This window comes from Mesoplodon mirus (genome assembly GCF_964341445.2).
Source record: "Mesoplodon mirus genome assembly, chromosome: 7".
Classification (NCBI taxonomy): domain Eukaryota; kingdom Metazoa; phylum Chordata; class Mammalia; order Artiodactyla; family Ziphiidae; genus Mesoplodon; species Mesoplodon mirus.
In genome coordinates this window covers 101,331,809-101,355,957 of record NC_138983.1, presented here as the reverse complement: position 1 = coordinate 101,355,957, position 24,149 = coordinate 101,331,809, and the positions used below count along the sequence as shown (strand labels likewise).

The 24,149-nt window shown below is 47.1% G+C and overlaps 1 protein-coding gene and 1 pseudogene across 2 annotated transcripts in view; both read left to right on the top strand.

The window, feature by feature from the left end:
* LOC309808092 (forkhead-associated domain-containing protein 1-like) overlaps positions 1 to 16,420 on the top strand; it is a gene marked incomplete at its 5' end in the record, with an annotated part of 101,393 nt that extends 84,973 nt beyond the window's left edge. Inside the window, 6 exons of the mRNA XM_082628094.1 lie at positions 1,650 to 1,747; positions 3,657 to 3,773; positions 6,690 to 6,785; positions 7,209 to 7,429; positions 7,967 to 8,132; positions 16,236 to 16,420. Of these exons, the coding sequence (XP_082484220.1) occupies positions 1,650 to 1,747; positions 3,657 to 3,773; positions 6,690 to 6,785; positions 7,209 to 7,429; positions 7,967 to 8,132; positions 16,236 to 16,352 (815 nt within the window). The 3' untranslated portion in view covers positions 16,353 to 16,420. The remainder of the gene's footprint in view (positions 1 to 1,649; positions 1,748 to 3,656; positions 3,774 to 6,689; positions 6,786 to 7,208; positions 7,430 to 7,966; positions 8,133 to 16,235) is intronic.
* LOC309808912 (centrosomal protein of 78 kDa-like) overlaps positions 1 to 24,149 on the top strand; it is an 823,590-nt pseudogene that overhangs the window by 593,048 nt on the left and 206,393 nt on the right. The gene's annotated exons all lie outside the window — the stretch shown is intronic.

Sequence of the window (24,149 nt, the reverse complement as noted above, 5' to 3'; positions counted from 1 at the left end):
TATATTTTTTTTAATTTCACTTTTTCCTAATTTTTTTTTCTTTTTTTTTTAAACCCCACATTTGTTCATTTATTTATTTTTTTGGCTATCTTGGGTCTTCGTTTCTGTGCGAGGGCTTTCTCTAGTTGTGGCAAGCGGGGGCCACTCCTCATTGTGGTGCGCTGGCCTCTCACTATCGCGGCCTCTCTCGTTGCGGAACACAGGCTCCAGACGCGCAGGCTCAGTAGTTGTGGCTCACAGGCCTAGTCGCTCCGCGGCATTTGGGATCCTCCCAGACCAGGGCCGGAACCCGTGTCCCCTGCATTAGCAGGCAGACTCTCAACCACTGCGCCACCAGGGAAGCCCATAGCCAATATTTTATAATAACTATAAATGGAATATAACCTTTAAAAATTGTGAATCACTATGTTGTACACCTGAAACATACAATATTTTACATTGACTATATCTCAATTAAAAAATAAAAAAGCTGCGACCTAAAAAAAAAAAAATCTAATTGGTGAAGGATTACTGTGTGGTCCCACTGGAAGACAGGAAACATCTAAGGAGGACCTTAAAAGTCAGCTCCCCTCTCCTCCTGCCTGGTTTCTCAGCTTCTTTTGATAAGGGAAAGAAAGGACTTTTTACATTGATCTTTGCAAGCTCAGTTGATTGTGTCTATTTCTGCAAGACTTTGTTGCAAATAAAAGGATTCCCTGCATACATAGAAAATCGCTCTTTCTCAGATATCCAAGATACACAGTATTTTTATGTGAAAAAAAAGAAAGTTGTAATACAATATGCACAGTGTTCTCCCCTTTTTTTTCTTTTTTTTTTTTTTTTCAAATGCCAATATCCAACCACAGGAGAAATCTGGAGGAAAAGACATAAAAGTGTTGAGAGTATTATCCCAGCATGATAAGACTGCGTGAGCCTTGACTTTCCCTCAGTCGTTCAACAACTATTTATTGCAGCCCTACTGTGTGCCGGCCACTGAGGATACAGCGGGGGGACACTTTCCACTTTATGGGTTTCTGCCCTGTTTGGATTTGTGTAACAGGCATGTGTAAATTTTGTAACCAGAACTATAATCAAGAATTGCTGCTTCTCCCAGAGAAGAAAATCCCTCTTTCCAACAGCCCAAGTCTGCATCACCCATCTCTGCCATCTCGGGATCCACCCAGTGCCCCTCTCCTCACGCACCCTTCACATAAGCCAGCCCAGCGCTTCACTCTCCAGCCTCTAGTCTCTCTGAAAAGAGAATGAGAGACCTAGGTCTGAATTCTGATCCTACTGCTTACCAGCTCCATAGCTTAACCTTGCTGGGCGTCTGTGTCTCACCTATAAATGCAAACACATTTCCTTGCTAGGCTGTTTGTAATGATCAGAAAATATCACGTGGTAAACTTCTGGCATGGTGCCTGGCACACGGCAAGTGGTTAATACTGAATAGCTATTATTATAATATTATTATTCTCACTCTTCCAAGCTGGAAATTCTCAGCAAGTGGCATTGTCAGAGGTCAAGGGCCCAGGCACGAGCCTATTCAGCTCCCCTCCTGTCTCTCTCCGCACCCACCTTTCCTCCTTTCCCTCCATCTTCCCTCACTACGTTCTCTTTCCAAATGCAGCTCTTCCCTCCCTGAGTCTCCCCTTCTCTCTCCCTCCCAGACCACCTTGTGCACAAGCTCCTGAATCACGACCTCCTTCTTCAGCGTCTACAGCCTCCCACTCCATCTTTCTCCTTCGTCATCAAACATGCACTTCAAGCTGGTGCATCTTCACTGGGACCACTGCTTCTTTAGCTCCTTTTCTACTGCTTGTACTCCTGTCCCACTAAGACCTTGAAGTGCATTACACCCTGTGTGCTCACCACCAACTTCCCACATTGTCTTTGCCTCTTTGGCAACTGACGTGGCCCCCCTGCACTGAAGCCCCAGCTTCCTCCCCCCGCCATGTTCTCTCTGGCCTACCCAACCCTCTCGGTTTGCTTTCTTGAAACCCTCTCATCTTTCATAATTACAGCTTGGGTGGGTGATGCTTCTGGCAGCCAGTAGGTGGAGGCCAGGGATGCTGCTAAACGTCCTACGGTGCCCAGGACGGCTCCCACGACGAGGACTGTCCCGCCCAACACGTCGAGATGCTGCAGCTGAGAAATGCTGCTGGCTCCTTCGTCTCTGATACATCCCGGTTATTTTTCTGAAAAAAAAAATCACCCTTCATTAAGCCAACTCACTGCTCCATCAGAAGCTGAAATAGCAGTGACTCAGACCCTGGAGTCACACCACTGTGATCCCAAGCCCTGGCTCAGCCATTTGCCAGCTGTGTGGCGTCCAGCAGCCACAGGTCTCAGAGCCCGACCGCCTCATGTGTAAAAGGAGGCGATGGCGGGACAATACAGTGGGGTGATGCGTTGATTGCTTGGCAGAGGGCCGGGCACACAGGTCACACTCGTGACATTTCAGTGATGTTTAAATCAAGTTTATACTCTTTAGGCTACTGTTCTAGGCTGGCCACAAACTGAACTCAGCTTTCCATCCCAACTCTTCCCTCTACTCCTCCCCTCCCCCATCATCTGCTCTAACCCAATTAAGCTCTTCCAGAACATGCACTGCATTTCCCCACCTCTCATCCTACCTCCTGCCTTCACCCCCCATATTAGTTTCCTATGGCTGTTCTAACAAATTACCACAAACTTAGGGGCTTAACACAACTCATATTTATTCTTTTACAGTTCTGGAGGCCAAAGGTCCAAAATCAGTTTCGCTAAGGTAAAGGCAAGGGGCTGGTTCCTTCTGGAGGCTCTAGGAAAGAATCCGTTTCCTTGCCTTTTCTAGTCTCTAGACTGGAAAAGGCGAGGAAATAAAAATTCCCCGCTTTCCTTGGCTCACGGCAGAGGAGCACCTTCAACTCTCTGCTTCTGTCACATCACCGTCTCTGTCTGTCTGTAGTCAGACTCCCTGTGTCTGCTTCTTGTAAGAACCCATGCACCTATATTGGGTCCCCCCAGCTAATCCAGGATAAGCCCGCATCTCAAGATCCTTACCTTCATCACATCTGCAAAGGTCCTTCTGCCCTGTCAGGTAATGTTCATAGGCTCTAAGGATTAGGACCCAGACATCTTTGGGGGGGAGGCATCATTCACCCAACCACCTCTTCCATTCTGACATGCCATCCCCTCCAACTCTGCATACCCATGCGTGCCCACGCCCAGTGGGGCCTCAGCCAAGCAGTGATCACACCAGGTGAATGATGGCGCCTCCCCTGGGACTTTTTCATAGACGGATGCTGTTCAAGGACCAACCTTGGGGAACTTCCCAGGATAAATACCGTGTTTAGAGGGAATAGGGCTTTCAAGAAGCCAAGCTTGCTGCTGGGTGGAGCCCTGGGCTAGGACACAGAAGCCTGGGTTCAAGTCCATCCTCACACCCGTGGCCGAAGGTTCCCCCTCAGTGCCCCCGCCCTGGGAGGCTGCAGCCTCATATGAGCTGTGTGGCCTTGGACAAGTCATTTCACCTCTCTGGGCCTCGATACCTCACCTGCCAAGGGAGGATGGTGAACTAATTAGTACTGGCCTGTGGTAAGTGTCCAGTAAATAGCAGCTGTGACTTTTACATGCAGTAACTTCTTCCTGAGCCTTTCTTTTGAGTGTAAATTATTTCTTTTATAGATCACAAGGACCACATGGATGGATCATTTCTAGACTTAAAGACCCTCGGGATGGAAAAAAATGTTCAGAAAATATTGGATGTAAAACCTGACTTGCCACCTTTTTCAAGAGTAGAGATCGGAACGGTAACCAAAGAAACTTTGTCTCTGCATTGACTGACACGTGGGGAGGGTGGGCATGAGGACAGACACGAGCCGTGTGCCCTGGCACCACTGTATACATCATTGGTTCGAGGCCAGGTCCTCCCTGATGGGCTGGCACCTGTATGGACTGATCGGTGCCTGGCCGTACCACCGATCCAATGTTTGAATAGAAAGGCGGCTTGCCATCATGTACAGCATGATATAGCATTGCACTGATGCTGGCCAGGTCAATCTCTGGGCCCTCCTTTTCACATCACATGTTGTATTCTGCAGAAAATATCCAACAAGCTAATGTACAACAGTATGTCATGAGCTTGCCTAACATTTGCTTTTTGCTATAAACTGAAAAACATGAACACATAAAGGGCAGCCAAAGGGAGCCATGATGATTAAGAAGACACAAGTTCTAGAATCAGAGACCTGTGTCCTAATCCCAGCTCTGCAAGCTCTGTGACCTTGGGCAGCCTCCTAACCTTTCTGGGACTTCAATTTCCCAGCTGTAAAATGATGATGGAAAAATTAAAGGAGATCATTATGTAAAGTGCTTATCCCAGTGCCTAGCTCATAGCGAGCACTTTAATAGATGATAGTTATTATTGTCAAACAGTATTTAAAGAGTATTATCCAAGAAAACCTTCCTTTCTTAGGGAGCATAGTTTGTGTTTTCCAGGATTTTCAGAAGTAATTTGATTGTTAGGTTGAAGGTGCCCTGTATCCTAAATGGATGTTTGATCGGGTGTTTGACTGACACATGACAATGGACAGCTCAGGTCAGCGTGGCTTGCTGCGGCAGCTGGTCTAAACCAGCTTTTGGAAAACATAATAAAGCCATCCTCTCTGTACCAGCATTTTCTCCTACAATTTTTCTAGACATTTGCTCACACGTCTAGAGATGTGAGTCTTCAGAAACGTGTTGGTCTTCCTGATAAAATCGAACCTTCCTTCTCTGAGGTTGGGAGTAGAGGGACCGTCTCCAGGTGGGGAGCTCAGCTGGATCTCACGTCCTGATGGTCCTGCTTCCAAGACCTTCTCCTTGGCAACAAGCCCTCATCCCACCACTGACACCACAGAGCAGGAAACCTCCTAACTCTCAATCCTCCAAGGTTGGCAGTAATTAAATGAAAGAGCAGGAGGAAGAATAGCTGACATCTGTGAACTGCTTACTGTGTGCCAGGCGTTGAGCTCAGCCGGCTCCATGCCTTATGTCATTGAACGATCGTAGCAGCCTTGTGTCATAGTTACTATTATTGTCCCCATTTAACAGATAAGAAAAAGTAAGGATTCAGGAGGTCAAGTACCTCACCCAAGGTCACAGAATAATGATTGAAGACACACCAGGGGTGTGTCCCTGGTGGTGTGTCTGCTAGCCTGCAGAGACCGGGTGGGGACTGTGTGCTTGGATCCTGTAGCCCAGGCTCTTCCTTAGTGACCCTCCCCTCAGGAAAAGAGGGGGCGTCTGGAGAGGTACAGAGGAAGCAGCTCAGGGTAGCTGAAGATACTGAGCAGCATCTCAGGTTCTTTTTGCAGCAGATCTGCCCGGTTTATTGTCATCTTCAGATACCCTCTTTTATTCTCATCTCCATAGATACATAGACAAATATGTCCACTCTTATCTATCACAGTCACTTTGGGGGCCATTATAGTTTTTTAGTTGTTTTGTTTTTAATCTCAGAGGTTTTCAGGGTAGTGCCAACAAATGCTAGGGCTAAGAGATGCTCATGGCAAGCATTAAAAGCCAATTTATTTTTTAAGGAGGCTTATTAGGGTTATTTGTAGTCGTTCAGATCGGGTAACCTATTCAGACTGGTGGCCATTCCATGCAGTCATTTGGGCTTCCAGCAGCCAGCTGGCTGGTTGGGGTCTTAGGGAGATGCAGCTGCAAACACTATCTGCATTGTCTCTGGAAAGGGTCTGAAGTGATGCTCACCCACCAGGTTCCAGAACTAGGAGAAGGTTGGGCCAAATTTTGTGAGGGTATGGTTTCTGCTGCACAGAAATGAGATTCCTTTAATAAAAAGGAGGGAGGCTATTTTCCACTTAACCTTCATTCGTTCATTCCACAAACATGCCCACTATGCACCACTCGGTGCCAGGTGCCATGCTGGGCACAAGGAGGGAGATAGTGAGCAAAAGCCGCATGGTCCCCATTTTTCTGGAGCTTGTCTTCTCAACATCAGCGGTACTGATTTTTTGAGCCAGGTAACTCTTTGTTTGGGAGACTGCCCTATGCATCGTGGGGTGTTTAGCAGCATCCTTGTCCTCTACCCACTAGACGCCAGCAGCAATTATGACAACCACAAATGTGTCCAGGCATTGCTAAATGTCCTGGAGGGGGTAGGGTGGACAGAGTCACCCCTGGTTGAGAACCACTGGCCTAAAGGGAAGACAGACGAGACGGTGGCCAAAGAATGGCACAAGTGATGCATCATTTCAAAGGCAGTCGTGCTCTGAAGTGGTAGGAACACAGTCATATAGAAAGCAGTTCACAGAGTCAGACTGGATTTAAAACCAACTCTCTTGGCATGGACATATATACACACACACGCTACCAAAGGTAAAATAGATAGCTCGTGGGAAGCAGCTGCATCGCACAGGGAGAGCAGGTCAGTGCTCTGTGTCTACCTAGAGGGGTGGGATAGGGAGGGTGGGAGGGAGACGCAAGAGGCAGGGGATATGGGAATATATGGATACGTATAGCTGATTCACTTTTTGATACAGCAGAAACTAACACACCATTGTAAAGCAATTATACTCCAATAAAGATGTTAAAAAATTAACTCTCTCAAATTATTCTTTAGTATCTTTCCAGTTCTTCCATTATTCTTTGGGTTATTCTTCTGGATGTAGAAAATCATAATGGAATGCCAAGAGAGTTTTTCTTCTTTTTTTTAATTTCAGCCTCAAAATGGCCTTTCCAGCCCAGGGTCCATCATGGTCTCTGAGAAGTTAAGGAAAATGGATGTGGCTGACGCTTTAGATCTTAGTGAAAAGCTGGTAGGTATACCCAGCATCAGTCCCCTCCTGTCCAAACCTGCGTGCCCTGCAGATAGTTTAAACATCAACTCCACATACATTTTAGTTGTTACAGTAGCTCCACGAGACCCATCTCCTATCCCAGCATGGGCTGGAAATTGCAGAGCCCAATTCCTTGCAAGACTGGGTAGTAAGAATGAATGTTTATGTCTGTTGTCATTCCCCCTCCACCCCTCCCCCCAATTCTCAAAAAGGCATAGTGTAAATGGATGCGGGGGAAAATGAAAGTCGTACTAGAAACCCCAAATGCACTCATTTGCAAAGCATGTGTTTCTTCTCTGCAACTGCAGAAAATGAATGAAACAGAATTAGACGTTTGCCTCCTCAAAGGGGCCACCAGTGGTCTTGGGCCAGGCCTCTTACCTGCGAAATGCTTTCTCATAGTACATGGACATGAGCAAAACCCTCGGGACTTTGATGAACATCAAAGGTATGTCAGGTCACGTGTCCATGAAACACCTCTCCCCAAAAGAGAGGGAGAGAGTCTACCAGCTTCGACAAAGAGACCTGTACTTGGTGTTTGATAAGATCACCCTACTCAAGAACCAGCTGCAGAGAAAAGAAGAGCTTTTGAGACGATACGAGAAGGACATTGAACAGCTCAAATATGGCCCATGTCTCCGGCAAAAGGCCCAGGCCTCCATTCTCCAGGCTAAACCTCGGTGCAGCTGCAGACCCGTAGGGACCAGAACAAGAAGACAGAGGCCTGGGTGTGGAGGGGGGCAGGCGGGATGGTGACTCAGGGCCTGATGGACCCAAGTCTCTGGGCAAGAAAGCAGCAGTTAAAGTACCCTACTGTTAAGGAATAAGGTGCACCTTTTATAAATGTGTCTGATGTTTCACCATGTGTGTGCTTTTCGTAATTCCATCGTATTTTCAGTGGTATCCGTTCCCCCACCCTCTCTGGGAAATTGGGAGGGGCTGGTAGCATAACCGTTGCCCCCTTCATGCTGCACGTCCACAGCCAATGGGCTATTTATTCTTCCCTCTAGTCCCCACATCTTCAGCCTTCCCCCAACTTGTAAGGAAACCGCGAAGCCAGGCATATATGGAAGTGTTCTGAGGATCTCCCAGGTCGGGAGCATTGGTGGTGAGTGAGAAAGCTGAGGAGAAAAGAGACTTTGTCTCTCCTGTGTGCTCAGGCAGAGCAAAGTGTCGGTTCAGATGTACCAGTCACAGGTGGCAAAGCTGAAGGACGACATCTGCAAAGAGGCCGAAGAAAAGGCGCTGCTGAAGGAGGCCCTGGCGCACATGGAAGAGCGGCTGCACCAGGAGAAGAGGGTCACCAGGGCGATCAGGCAGCAGAAGGTGAGAGGTCCCTGCTCGGAGCAGAGCCTCTGAGGCTGCCCCTCAGCTCCCTTTAGAAACAGCCAACTGAGGTCCCAGTGGGATCCAGGCAGCACAGAATGCATTCGCTCATTGCAAAGGAAGGTGGCAGAATAGCTTTAGCATTAGGCAGACTTAGGTTTAGACTCTTGTTCTGCCATTTACTGTGTGACTTCAGGCAGCTTTTTTTTTTTTAACATCTTTATTGGAGTATAATTGCTTTACAGTGTTGTGTTCATTTCTGCTGTGTAACAAAGTGAATCAGCTATATGCATATGTATATCCTCAGATCCCTCCCTCTTGCGTCTCCCTCCCACCCTCCTTATCCCACCCCTCTAGGTGGTCGCAAAGCAATGAGCTGATCTCCCTGTGCTATGCTTCCCACTAGCTATCTATTTTACATTTGGTAGTGTATATATGTCCATGCCACTCTCTCACTTCATCACAGCTTACCCTTCCCCCTCCCCATTTCCTCAAGTCCATTCTCTACATCTGTGTCTTTATTCCGGGCTGCCCCTAGGTTCATCAGAACCTTCTTTTTTTTTTTTTTTTTTAGATTCCATATATATGTGTTAGCTTAACCTCTCTGAGACTCAGTCTAGCTTGCCTCTATTTTTTTTAACTTTCTTTTTTTTTAATTTAATTTTTATTTTATATTGGAGTATAGTTGATTTACAGAGTTGTGTTAGTTTCAGGTGTACAGCAAAGTGATTCAGTTATACATATACATATATCTATTCTTTTTCAGATTCTTTCCCATATAAGTTATTACAGAATATTGAGTAGAGTTCCCTGTGCTATACAGTAGGTCCTTGTTGATTATATATTTTATATATAATATTGTGTATATGTTAAACCCAAACTCCTAATTTATCCCTCCCCACCACATTTCCACTTTGGTAACCATAAGTTTGTTTTCAAAGTCTGTGAGTCTCTTTCTGTTTTGTAACTAAGCTCATTTGTATCATTTTTTTTAGATTCCACATATAAGTGATATAATATGATATTTGTCTTTGTCTGACTTACTTCACATAGTATGATAGTCTCTAGGTCCATCCATGTTGCTGCAAATGGCATTACTTCGCTCTTTTTTATGGCTGAGTAGTATTCCACTGTATATTTGTACCACATCTTCTTTATCCACTCCTCCATCGACATTTAGGCTGCTTCCATGTCCTGGCTGTTGTGAACAGTGCTTTCTGAGACTCATAGTCTAGCTCGTCTGTATTTTTTTAACTTTTGATAATTCGTGTATTTTATCTTGTTTTTTCTATCCAGATAACTATTTTTTCTACCAGTTTTATTGAGACATAGTTGACACACAGCACTGTACTGAGCTTAAGGGTGTCCAGCATCATGATCTGACTTCCCTGCCTCCTGCAATGATGACCACAATCAGTTGAGTGAACAGCCCGAGTGTTTTTAAAGGCGGCGCTTCTGATTTTCATTGTTCTGCCAGGTGCCAGGGATACACCGAGGAATAAGCTCTCTGAGAATAAAGATTTGGGTTTGCTCTTCTGAGTAGCCAGAATAGTACTCCAGTCTTTCTGACTTGGGGCTGTGTATTTGTACACGCATGCTTGCGTGTATGTGTGTACATGTGAGTATGTGCTGTGTGTTTGCATGTGTGTGTATTTGCATGTGTGTGTTTGTTGCCTGCATGAGCTCTAAGGAGGCCAAGGTCATAGAAGGGTGCCCTTCTCCTCAACCAGGAGGTGATGGTCAGATAGTTCCTTGCAGAAGCCTGCCCTCCATCCTGCGAACCTTCCAGGCAATAGGTTTCCAGACAACAGGCTCTCTGGCTTAGAGCCCCAGAAATGAAAAGTGGCTGTCCTGCTCTGAGGGAGCCTGGATGCGGTGTTTCCAGTGCTCACTGCTGTGAATTAAACATCACAGGCCTTAGTCTGTGTGTGACATGGGGCTGCCTCAGGCAGAGGACAGTTTCCTTTCACACCAAGCAATGCCAGGGAGAGCTGGGCCAGTGACAGAGTTGTGACTTTCCCTTTGATGTGCCCTCTGGAGAGCTCACCCCTCCCCGAAATGCCGCCCCCACCCCCAGGGCTTGGCAGACTAGGCCCCAAAGCAGAGACACCAGACCACAGAATGGGACAGAGAAGGGCCCAAAAAAAGCCATTGTCATGTACTGAAAACCTGAGGATTTACATAATCAGGCTTCACATGCATTATTCATGGGCTGCCTCATTCATACACAGTGCAAGGGACAGGCCAGCCTGTTTGTCAGGAAGAAAACAATAATACATTTTAAAGTTTTGCTGGATCCTAAAGGGCACTTGTATATATCTGTCTTGGCATCTGTTCCTTCCAGGGAGTATATCTTCGTTGTCTTTAAGCAGAAATTAACAGAAAGTAGAATTCCTCTTTTCTAAGTTTTACACTTAGTATTTTCACAAGGAGCCTTAGGTTTTTAGCCTCCTGTATGAAACTTTGAAACTCTTCACCCGTTCACAGAGGTGGCAGTGTTGAAGCACTGAGATGAAATTACACATCTTTAGCCTCAGAATTGCCCCCCCCCAAAAAAAAATGGAGTTTGTAGTTTTAATTTTTGACCATCTATTCACCAAGCAGACCTTTCAAGAATCAAAAGTCCTATTTCCACACTAATATCGCTGGCTGTGAAAATGAGACTTGGTATAAGATGCTGGGCCTTCACAGCGAACTGGGTCTGTGGCTCTGTCCATGTGGCAGAGGGACGGGAACCGCGGCCCAGGCCGTGCTCACTCGAATCCACTTCCCACATCACCCAAGAAGCCGGCAGTGTCTCTCAGAGTTCAGAGGCCAGATTTGGAGTCAAACAAATAGGGGTCAAGCCCCACCGCTGCCCCGAATGACCCTGAGTAAGTGGCTTGACCTCTGTATCCCAGGTTCCTCAACAAAAGCAACCAAAACTGTTAGCAAGGGGCCTACTCCGTGGGGCAGCGGGAGGGTTAAATGGCAAAATGCCTGCAGTGCCTGGCACATCACAAGCCCCGTTTCTAAGGGGGAAGAATAGGCAGCTCATGGATGGGTGGGGATTCCTCTATTTCTTTCAGGGAGCTTCCTGCCAGCTGACGCCTTCCCCGGTCCTCCCAAAGCCGCCAGCTCTTATGGGACGCGCTCTTCTCTTTGGTGAATACGACTAGGCCACGGCCAAGAAAGGACCCAGATACCTTTTGTGAAAGGGCTAAGGCTGGGATTTTCAAGAGGAAATTTTTAAATGCACAGAAGTTGCCACTTGGGAAGCACGCAAGCCCTTTCTTAGGGCTTGAAGTGTAAGAAAGGCTGAAGGGCACCGGCTGCTTCTGGCAGGAGAAGCCGCTCAGCTCTCCTGCCAATCAAATCTCCAGCCAATCAAGTCCTGGCTAGGGGGCGTGACCACCACTTTGCCTTGTGGTCTCAGCCAGGAAAAGCCCCTAACCTTCCCTCTGCTTAATTAGCTCAGATCCCTCTTCTTTAAGATGAGAATAAAAATGGCACCTAGCTCGTAGCCTTCCCAATTGGAGCTTGTATACAAAAGCCTTAGCACATAGGACCACAAAGCATTCACCCTCTCCTACCATCGTCATTATCCTCACTATTCTCTTTAACTCACTATCTTCCAAGATTTCCTTGGGCCCAGGTATTCTCAAGATTCTGGCTTCCTCCGTGCCACTTCTGTGTTTTGTTTGTTTGTTTGTTTGTTTTTGCGGTACGCAGGCCTCTCACTGTTGTGGCCTCTCCCGTTGTGGAGCACAGGCTCCGGACGCGCAGGCTCAGCGGCCATGGCTCACGGGCCCAGCCGCTCTGCGGCATGTGGCATCCTCCTGGACCGGGACACGAACCCTGCGTCGGCAGGCGGACTCTCAACCTCTGCTCCACCAGGGAAGCCCCACAATTGGTAGATGTTGTGTAGGAGGAGCGTGGGATGGGAGGGGCTTGGGGTGGTACTCTTCCGCCCACAATGATGAAGTAGAACCATGTGGCCAGGCCTATGCAGCATACGGATAGAAGAAGGCTAAAGAAAAAGACCCTCCCGCACCCCCTTCATCACATCCCAGTGTGTTCAGTAAAGTTCAGGAAAAGCAGGTGCACAGGGGCCAGGCTCTGCCCTTCAGTGCCCAGTTGCCCACTGACGGAACTTAATCCAGGAAGGAATTTTGCAGCAATGTTCAAACTGGGGTTCCCTGGAGCCTTTGGGTGCCATGGAAAGGTGTGACTCTCAAAGCACACACACCTTTCTCCCGCCAGAGAAGCTCTCCATTATCTTATACCCCAAGTTCCTCATGGGATTTTGCTTGGATAAACGGTTCTGCAAAAAAAAAAGGCGGGGGATGGGGTGGGAGAGAAGATGGCTGTTGGTTTAAAACTAACCCCTGCTTTATAATGTCTGGGAATTTGGATAGTGATTGTCTCAACTGAGTTTGTGATAAATACTGAGTGGCTGCAGGCTCGAGGCCTTCTCCACGGAAAATGCCTGGAGGGCAACTGTCAGTTCAATACGGGCCCATCAGCCTTCACAGACAGTCCTCTGAGGGTAGAGTTAGCATCCTTCTGGGAGAATGGAAGAGTCTTGTAAGCACCTATGCCCTGTCCCAAAAGACAGCCTTATTTCCTCCCTGAGTTTTGTGACTACCCGGTAGGGTTGCCAGATTTAGGGGAAAACAAACAAACCAAAAACACGATGCCCAGTTAAATTTTAATTTCAGATAAACAACAAAAGCTATTCAGTATAAATGTCCTAACTATTACACGGGGCATATTCACACTCACAAATTTGTTGGCTTCATTCTGAAATTCAGATTTAACTGGGCATCCTGTATTTTATCTGGCAACCCCTCCAACATTTACTGAGCACCAACTAGACACCAAGCAGGGAGGTTCTGAAGCAGGTGTCGCAAGATGGCAGCCCACAGATATATTCCATTTGGCTCATGGGATTTTTTTTTAAGTTACATTTCAAAATAGGGCAGTTTCCTGGAATACTCTGGATTTCCAGCTTCTCTGGGAAACTTGGAAGATCTGGCGACCCTAGGCCCACAGACCCACAAGCCACCATCACAAGCCTCCATCTTCCAGGCCCCTTAGAAAGGCCCTGGGCTCGTGTGTTTGCTGCTGTCCACCACCACCCCAGCTCACTTCACCCACTTCTTTTCCTTTCCTGGCCGCTGTAGGAATCAGGTTGGCGACCCCAGTGGATGCTCAGGGCTCTAGGAGAACGTCTCCTTCCTGACACCACTGCACATTCACCTGCGGAGTGTCAGTCTGCAAGGGAGACCCCAGTTCCCTCTCACTTTTGTGTCTCCAGTGCCTAGGGGATGCTCTTTCTTTGATGAGCTGCCCCTGAGGTGCAGGGTCTTGAGCAGATCAGGGTCAGCAATAGTAATCAAACCCCAGGGGAGCGGCAAGCTCCAGGTTTTCAGTGATGCTGGCTTCCCAACAGGCCCCTGTAGTCCCTGCCAGGGAGGTTAGCCACTGGGGCTTTCAACATTTCCACTGGGTGGAAAGCCACTGGACATCTACAGCCTCTTCCACTGATCTAGGAGGCTCTGCTTCCAGCTAAAGCAGATCTGTCCTCCAAGAAGAATACAGTATCCTTCATAGCCTTCTTGGTTGACCACCTCCTTCTCTGCTGGAATCTGGAACAGAGATTCCCTAAAAGGTGCAGCAGGACAGTGTAGCGTTGCCCCAAAGCCACACCCCCTTCTGCAGACCTCTATCCTCACCTCCTCACCTAGGAAGGCTCAACATTCCATCCAAATGGGTAGCATCTGAAAGTTGAGAAAAATCCATTTTTCTCTGATGCAAAAGGCAAAGAAGAACATACGCTAAATTTTGTCAATATTCTTTCTGTGTTAAAGAGACGAATGTTTGGAGAGCTGATGAAGAACTCAAAGATGCAGAACTCACATTTCCAGGTGAGCCAGAAGAGAGAAGAGAGAAAACCCTAGAACGTCAGCAGGAAGCCCAGTGGACAGTTATCCCACATCTATTATGTATTGAGCATTTGACATGTGCCGGGCACAGAGCCAAACACTCGACGTGCAGTATCTCTTTTAAGCTTCACAACAACCCTATGGGGTGGGTGTTGTTATTATACCCAATTTACAGATGAGGTGTCTGAGGCTCAGAGACTTTCTTTGTCCAGAGCCACACAGCTCAGTAGGAGAGCTGGGAATCAGTGCAGATCTGACACCCAGGTGAGTGCTAGCTTTTCCTCCTTTAGGTTAGAAACCTCCAGGTAATAAACCTGATACATTTCCAGTGGTATTTCTCTTAAATTTCAAGGAAGCATCCTCTAGAATTCTCTTCAAAGTTGAGAATTAAGACTATGAAATCTTGAACATGTTGAAACATTGCCATTGACAAATCAGCCCTGGAACTGGAATTAAGCCAGTCCACGTTCCCACTTTGCAGACAGTAGAGGCGAGCTCTCAGGAAGCTAGAAAGCCAAACACATTTTGGTTGAATATGAGATAGGAGACATTCAAGTTTGATAAAAGGCCACAGTCATGCTGAGGCAACCAAATTATCATGGGAAGAAACGAAGATATTCTAGGTGAGGGATATATTTGAAAAATAGAAGCTTCTCAACCAGCATCCTTGTGCTAAGACCAGAAGGTGGTTACTCCCCAGAGCAGGATGTTAAGAGGATAGAGAGCATCCTGAGGGCCCCACTTGATCTGAGACGTTTGCCACCCTGCAAAGTAGAAACGACTGGAAGTTTGTTACTTATTCACTCACATATATGACTGAGCTGGGAGGAGGCAGAAACTGCCCTACATCTAGGTTTTGTCTGAGGACCACCTGCGGATGTGAAATGGCAGAGGAGATATTGGGATGGGCCCCGGATGTTGTGGGAACATTGTGCTTCTCTGAGATGTGAGACCCCCTGGAACTTCACGCTGCCTCTGGCTTTAACAGAAGCGGGGCAGATGGTGCTTCGGCTAAGAGCAAAGAGCCAACTTCCCATTCTCCCTGCCCTCCAGCCTGAGCTTAGAAGTTTGGTGTCTAAGATCTCCTCAGTACAGAAAGGTTTCCTCCAGGTTCCTTGCCAAGTGTAACTTGGGCGACTCCTTCCCCAAGAGTGGGCCTTGGGCTTCCCTGGTGGCGCAGTGTTTGAGAGTCCGCCTGCCGATGCAGGGGACACGGGTTCATGCCCCGGTCTGGGAAGATCCCACATGCCGCGGAGCGGCTGGGCCGGTGAGCCATGGCCGCTGAGCCTGCACGTCCGGAGCCTGTGCTCCGCAACGGGAGTGGCCACAACACTGAGAGGCCTGCGTACCGCAAAAAAAAAAAAAGGGGGTGGAGGGGGCTTTTTTAAGGATATAGGGGTGAGTGCCTCATAAAAACTGGGAGCTGAAAGAGAGCCTGGCCTCGAAATAGAACTGGTAAGCCATCAGATCTCAGGCATCATCTCTTTTACACACACACAAGCATGCGCACACGCACACATAGGCCGTATCTCCTCTCTGTGTCTCTGTGTGGCTCCCCTGATCTCTGCTCTCTCCAGTCATGTGACAGGAAGGAATGACCTCATGGTCCCCCAGTTCAAAGGACCAGCCCAGGAAGCAAGTAGCATCTTAGAACCCATAACCCAAATCCTGGGAGTGACCATCTTAAAAGCCCAGCCCGTGCCAAGTGCCCGATCAGCTATGACCAGGGACAGAGTCACACACATGGCTGCCTGGATCCAGGAGTAGTGCTCAGAAAAGGGTTAGACAGACCCCCTAGAGTATGCTGCATTTTACCCTCCTAAGACATCAGAGACATAAGGCATTCAGTTCAGTAACAGCTTTTCGAGAGAAAGTCCATCCCAATGAAATTGCCTATCATCAGAAACTCCTGGTTCAAAAAAAGATGCAAATGTCAGAAGAAAACGTTATCTGTGTATCTGGAAGAGTGTACACCAAAATGTGAATAAGGTTACCTGTGGGTAGTGTGATAATGGTGGATCATTTTACCTTCGTTTTGCTCACGTCTATGTGTATATATAAATATTTTTTACAACAAAGATTTTATTTTGAGTAAAAAAAAATGCCATTTCAGAAATATTTGGGGATCTCCCTACAATTATAGAGTTTGGGCATTTGTTGCTCTTGCTTGTTGTAGGTTGGAGCCAGAAAAGGCACCCCAAAGATGGACCAAGGAAGGGAGATGCTGAAGAGAGAAATGTCCAGCAAATCCAGCCAGAGCCTTCTGTTTTCTAAACCTGGTGGAAGGAACTAGAAACGTCGTCCCGCTGGGCCTCGCGTGATCCTCCGTGAGTCAGTGTAACTCTTCTGCGTCCAACTACTAAGATGCTTTTTTAGGACATTAAAGGTTGCTACCCTAGTGTGTTGCTTCCTAGACTGGTATTTTGCACAATACTGTATTTTGGAGTGTGTGAGGAGAGGGGTTCTTTTCACAGATATTATGAATGTAAACATACACAGGCATATGAAGACTAAGTTTGAAATTCAGACTCCTAGGCCTGGTAGATGCAATTATGTGTTTGGGTAGTGACAAACCCAAATGTCACACCTCCAAGGAGCTCTGAGAAGCCCGCAGTGGAGAAAACCCAGGGCGTGTACTGGGGCCACAGGACAGAATGGTAACCTCAGGGCTGTTGGGGCCATGGTATAGTGCATTTATATCTGAATTGATTATAATAAATGTGAACAGCAGCCAGTTTTATCGCTTCCATAACAGTGAGTCATGTTTATATGGCGCTCTGCGGTGTTCAAAACACTTCTTGTCTAATCCTCTCTCAAGCCCTGGGAGGTAAATAGCATTATGTTCCCCATTTTACAAATGAGGAAGCTGAGGCCCAGAGAGGTTAAATGGCCCACCTAAAGTCACACAGCTAGTAAATTGAAGAATTGGGGCTGGAACCCAGGTTTCTAACTCCATCTCACGCTGCCCATTCTGCCGCACCAAGACAGCCCAGTAGGTCAAGTCCCAGGCCATCAGGACAGACCAAGTACCCAGTCATCAAAGAACACACACTGCCCAGGTGGACACACCCCTTTCCTGTGGTGTTTGAAGAGACCCTCATTTTTGCCTTCTCTCCAGCCATCTGTTCTCTCCCTGCCTTTCTTGTACGGCCAGAGACCACCAAACAAAACAGGAGGAAGAGCCAGAAGCCATGAATATCATTTATTTTTTATTTTTAAAAAGCCACAATAAAAGTATTTTGATATTTTAAAACCAAATGCATTCTTTATACTGATTAAAACTAGAAGGAAATGGGAAAAATGATTGGCATGATCTTCCACTAAAGGTACTTCTTACACAGTGAGAAGGGGGAGCATCACCTGACCTTAAAAATAATCTTGAAAATCCCAGCAGTTTTCCATAAAGAACATATTACTTATACTGTACCATATCCCCAAAATCCAAAACAGCAATCTCCAGCACCAGAAAAGATCACTTGGTCAGGCAGTAGTTAAGTAGCTGGCTCATGTTTGGAAGCCAAATTGTGTGGGAAAAAAATACTTTGGTTGAATACAAATATTTGAATTTGCATAAGTTAAATGTAATGCCTATGTGGCTCCACTGTATTTGAGGTCTTTCAAAGGACGTGTTAATCTTTATCATATCAACATTGCAACCCACAATGGCAATGTCCTTTCTTCACTCCTTGAACTAGATGGTTCTTTAGGTGTCTCCTCAGCCACACACCCCTTTCTCTGAGAATGCACATTCCCCAACCAGGTTTACCCTACCTACTGCTGCTCTCTTGGCCACACCTGACTGGCTGATCAGTAGATAGTCTACCCAAGCCAGACCAATCAGGTTTCTCTTCTAACCCAAGCTGGGCCAATCAGCACCTGTGCCCTTGATATTTGGAAGTGGGACATGGAGTTACCACACAGGTCATTAATGGCCCGGAGCTGAAAGTCTTGATGCAGTTCCCAGCTGGGGTGGCCATTTCTCCCACTGTGTTTGGAGAAACAAAGCCAGTCTTAGAAAGAGATGGCCAGGATAGATAAGCAACAGGTAGAGACAAGAAACCAAGCCCCAGGGAATTCCCTGGCAGTCCACCCTGCGCTTTCACTGCCAAGAGCCCGGACTCAATCCCTGGTCAGGGAGCTAGGATCCCATAAGCCACACCGTGTGGCAAAAAAAAAAAAAAAGAAGAAGAAGAAACCAAGACGACCCCCAGTGAGACAGTGCAGCAGACACTACAAGCCCCTTAGTCATTGCCTCCCTCTACTGTATAAGCAGCACGCGAAATGCCCTCATTTCCCAGCCTCCCTTGCAGCTAGACCTGGCTGTGTTGTTCAGTTCTGGCCAGTGACATGCAGGTGAAGGCCCTGGGCAGGGCTTCCCTTCTGGAATTAAAGGCAAGGCTTTGCTAGGAGAAAGTTTTTCTCTTTGTCCCTTTGCCTTGTCTCCTTTTCCTCTCCTGGAGCTCGGACTTGGAGCTGGAGCAGCCATGTTGGGGATCACCAGGTAACAAGCAAGAGACCAAAGCCCACCTCAAAGGACAGTGGAGTGGAAAGACATGAAAAGCCTGGGTGGGAGCCTAGTGGCATCACTGTGCTCTGCACTGTACCTGAACTGCCTACCTCTGTACATCCTGTTGTATAAATAAATCAATCCTATCAGTTTAAGCCACTGTGGTCAGATGTACCTGTTTGTGCTGTGGAGCAAATCACTCAAAAGTTAGTGACTTAAAATGGCGACTATTAGTTCTCATGATTCCAGGCGTCAAGCTGGCCACTTGTACTGGTCTGGTGGGTTTGGCTGGGGCTAGTTTAGGGTGGCTTCGTACATGCCTGCCTGGTCATTGCCAGGCAAGCTGGGTTAGGACAGTGGTTCTCAACTGGGGGCATTTTGCCACCCAGGGGGCATTTGGCAATGTCTGGACACACTTTGGTTGTTAAACTGGGGTGGGGGTGATACTATCATCTCGGGGTAGAGGCCAGGGATGCTGCTAAACATCCTGCAGTGCACAGAACAGCTGCCCACAACCAAGACTTATTTGATCCAATATGTCAATAGTACCGAGAATGAGAAACCCTGGTCTAGAAAGGCCTCATCTGGGACGTCTGATTCTGCCTGGTGTGGTCCCTCATCACTCAGCAGGCCAGACCAGGCCACGTGTGGTGGGTACAGGTTTCCAAGAGCAACAGGAGAGAGAAAGCCCCAAAGCACACTTTTCAAGTCTCCACCTGCCATGTGTTTGCCAACATCTCATCAGACAAAGCAAGCCACATGGCTAGAGTTCATTTGGGAGGGGCTCCAAATTTTTACCATCTACCCACATCCAGGTTTCTGTTATTTAAAGCTGAAGGCAGCGCGCGCCCAGAGCGTTAACGGGCGGGGGCGGGGGTGTGGAGTTGGGAGGTCAACTGGGCCTCCTGGTAGCCTCCCTGAGTTCAACCAATCCAGTGAGGAGAAGCCGTGGGCGGGGCGAGCTCCGCTGCCAGAGCGGCGTGAAAAATTTCCCAAGGCAGAGCAAAAACCTTTCCTGAGCGACTGAGCATGCCCGCTGGTGAAAGGTCCAGCCCAGCTTTCACCACATTCCAGACTCCAGAGGGACTTTTCTGAAACCCAGAGAATTGACCATGTCCTCAAACAGCTTAAAAGTCTTCCATGGCTCCCCCATGCCTCCTCAGGAAAAAAAGATCACACTTCAGTGGGTTTTTTATGCTTCATCCTCAACCAATTTCTTCAGCCACGTCTCCCACTACTTTTGCAAGAACTCTTTTGCTCCACGGATGTTGCAAACTTGCAGCTTCTCATACACACCATGTTCTCTGTGCACACAGGTTCACCTACCTGAGATTCTCTGCCCAGGCCCTCTCTACCAGGATAATTGCATCTGTGCTTTCTAGGTCTATGAAGACAGTCATGCTTCATCCCTCTGGCATAGCTCTTGTTTTTTTTTTTTTTTTTTGCATCTTTGTTGGAGTGTAGTTGCTTTACAATGGTGTGTCGGTTTCTGCTTTGTGGCAGGGTGAATCAGTTATGCATGTGCATGTGTTCCCATGTCTCTTCCCTCTTGCGTCTCCCTCCCTCCCGCCCTCCCTGTCCCAAACCTCTAGGTGGTCGCAGGGCGCCGAGCTGATCTCCCTGTGCTGTGCGGCTGCTTCCCACTAGCTATCTATTTTATGTTTGCTGGTGTATATGTGTCCATGGCATAGCTCTTCTTATTCTGTGTTGTGAATATACTCTATGTGCTCACATGTCTTATCTTCACTAGAATGTGAGCTACTTGAGGGCAGGGGTCTTGGCATATTTTACACCTGTATGGAACTCTAAGACCTAGCAGGGTGCCTGGCACAGGATAGACACTCAATAATTGCTTATTGAATAAATGAATGGATTATGAGCTCCATGAAGGAAAAAAAAAAAAAAAAGCTGAAGGCATTCCAACTGATGCAGAAAGTTGCCCTGATTCCTGATGACTTTCTGGTTCTTGGTTTCTTTCCTTGGAAAGGCCCATTCTAATGCCTGCCCTTGGGTTCCTCTAGGACTTTTTGTATCACTCAAGATTCTCTGGTTGCAACCAACAGAAATCTCCTGTGGCTAACTTAAACAGAAAAGGAGTTTACTGAAAGGAAATGCGGAAGGTTAGAGAATCAACGGGCAAGCAAAGCTGAGGAGTCTGGACAGGCAGGAGCCATCTTTTCTTCCCCGTAGATGTCCCCTTTTTTGCTTCAGCCGGTTTGAGTTTCTGTTATTTGCAACCAAAATGGCATTTACTAAGACACTCTGCACAGCCCCAACTGGTAGCTCTGAGAAGCTACCAGCGACCTTTCTTTCCCCTGACGTTGTACCAAGGGACAGCAAGGTACCTGCAGTCCCCCCACCAGAACTCCCAATCTTCTGATCCCCCAAGAAGCTAAGCCAAACAACTTCCTTCCACCCTTGCCAATGGGGGCCCATTTGGATTCGTGACTTTGCAGATAAGGTGCCCTTCTCCAGCAACTTGGCAGAGCCAGCAGTGCCTGCTGTTGTGGAAACCGGGGTCATGAAGTGTCTACGGAAGAAAACAGCTTTCCCCTGGATCCGTGTTGCAAAGTGTGTTCCTGGTAAGTGGAGTGGTTTCCAATTTTTTAGCGTCTTAGGAATGAAAGCAATACACTAACAATGAGAGGAAACCCAAAATCTGCTAATGCATTTATTTTATTATTATTATTATTATTTTTTTAATTTATGGCTGCATTGGGTCTTCGTTGCTGCGCCAGGGCTTTCTCTAGTTGTGTCGAGCAGGGGCTACTGTTTGTTGCGTTGCGCGGGCTTCTCATTCCATGGCCTTCTCTTGTTGCGGAGCACAGGCTCTAGGCATGGAGGCTTCAGTAGTTGTGGCTCGCAGGCTCAAGAACGCAGGCTCAGTAGTTGTGGCGCACGGGCTTAGTTGCTCCGCGGCATGTGGGATCTTCCTGGACCAGGGCTCGAGCCTGTGTCCCCTGCATTGGCAGGTGGATTCTTAACCACTGCACCACCAGGGAAGCCCCTCATTTACTCTTAATGCTTCCCCCTGTTGAGGACAAACAGGAGGAAAAAAGAAAGGGCAGGGCTTCCTTGGTGGCGCAGTGGTTGAGAGTCCGCCTGCCAGTGCAGGGGACACGGGTTCGTGCTCCAGTCCGGGAGGATCCCACATGCCACCGAGCGGCTGGGCCCGTGAGCCATGGCTGCTGAGCCTGTGCGTCCAGAGCCTGTGCTCCGCAGCGGTAGAGGCCGCAACAGTGAGAGACCCACGTACCGAAAAGAAAAGAAAAAAAAAAAAGGGCAATAGCAAGGTTCCAAATGAGCTGAGAAATGACCTTCTAAAAGGGCTCTCAATCTGGCCTGTGGTAGATGTCTGTCGGGGTTACTGCCCAGCCTAGACCTTCCTCAGGAGAGAAGACGTTTAGGGCTTACAGTGGGCTGACTGGTGGCCCCAAAGATCTCAGGCTCTAATCCCTGGGACCTGAGAATGTTACCTTACAAGGTAAAGTTTTGCGGATATAAGGATTTTGAGTTGAGACTATCCTCGCCCTAAGTGCCATCTGTAAGTGTACTTATAAGTGAGAGACAGGAGGAGATTATATACAAAGAAGAGGCGGAGGCAGTGACCACAGAGGCAGGACTAGAGTGCTGCACCTACAAGTCAAGGGATGCCAGCAGCTTCTGTGGTTAGAGTCTTTTGAACTCCTTGGCTTTTCAGCTCCTAGGCTGTAAGATTTGAATCCGCAAATGCCCCAAGGAGAAAAGCTGCACCCAATGTCAAGCTTGCGTCTGTGTTTCCCTTCTCTCCAGAACTTGGCCCACATGTCTTGGTGTCTCTCTAACATTCAGATGCCAGCGAACAGATGTTTTCTTACTTTATCCAGGTTTTCTAAAATTTCTTTAGACTTCACCTGATCTTATGTTATTATTGAACTACCATCTCAATTACCCCTAGGAAGAAAATTTACAATTTTTAGAGAAAATGGAACCCTGGTACAGTGTTGGTAGGAATGTAAACTGGCACAGCCACTGTGGAAAACAGTATGGAGGGTTCTCAGAAAACTAAAAATAGAACTACCATATGACCTCGAAACTCAACTCCTGGGTATAAATCCGAAAAAAACAAAAACACGTGTTTTCAAAAACATGTATTTGAAAAGATACATGCACCCCAATGTTCAGAGCGTCATTATTTACAATTACCAAGATATGGAAGCAACCTAAGTGTCATCAAGAGATGAATGGATAGGGGCTTCCCTGGTGGCGCAGTGGTTGAGAGTCTGCCTGCCGATGCAGGGGACACGGGTTCGTGCCCCGGTCCAGGAAGATCCCACATGCCACGGAGCGGCTAGGCCAGTGAGCCATGGCCGCTAAGCCTGCGCGTGCGGAGCCTGTGCTCCACAGCGGGAGAGGCCACAACACTGAGAGGCCTGCGTACCACAAAAAAAAAACTGAGTGACAACTTAAATGATATATGAAATATTTTGCTGACTTACAAGAACATGCAGAATTAAATATGACCCAGTTGAAATGTTAATTTTATTTTAATGTGTATGTTGGGGTGGAGTCTTCAAGGTGCCAGAAAACAAGCATTCACCCATCCTGTTTGGAACTGCAGCACACAGACACCTTCAGTTACCAGTTCTGTTCATTCTACAGAATCATCTTGAGAAAACATACTGTTTTTTATGGACCTGGTATATATCTTAATTAGTTTGAAGAATTTCCCAAATACCTGTTAATATATAGTTCTCCAATTCCAATCTTGTCACGTCCTGTACCAGTGACACAGCACATATGAGTTTTATTTCTCTTTCTTTCTCTGGGTTGTTCAGAACCCAGCGAAAGAACAATGGAATGTCATCAAAGAGATCAGGGTTCTTGACTCAGATTTACCGTAAAATAATAGTGTCCTCTTGGGAAAATTATAGTTATTCTAGGCCCCTTTCCTTTTCTTTCCTTTGACAGAGCTGCACTAGATGACCCCAAGGAACACTGCTCTCTTTGCAGTCGTAGCTTAGATGTTACTGGTTTTTCTGAAACAAATGAGGACAATGACACGTGAAACTGTGCAACATCTGTGTAACTATGTGTTCTTAGAGTTGCCTCCATTTTACAGGTGATAAGATGGCTGAGCACAGAAGTAGATGTCTTGACCAGAGGTTCCAGAGTAGATGGAACTGAACCTCAAGTTTCCTTCTTTCCTGAAGCTCACTTAGCCAAAACATAGGCTTCTGAATATTAAGCTGTAAAGCATATTATCAGTATGCTTTAAAAGAAGCGGTTCTTCTAGGATTTCCAATTAATAGCAGGAGGTTTTGAAATTCTTCAAAGATGATCTAATTTTGTGAGATTTACAGCTCTATTTTCCTGTCAAGCAAGTTGTATTACTGCCAGATAATCACGTGAGCTTTCGGATGCTTCTCTGAACCTCTTGAAGTTTTCTTCTTGCTATCTGAAATTCATGCCAGATAAGCCTGTTTCTAGAGCATATGTACAGACTTGTGTGTTTTTATACAGAAAAGCGATGCAGTGAGTCAGGACGGGGGTTAAGCCCTCATTCTCAGAGTGGTGTTGAGCTCCTGGTGAAATATAATCATC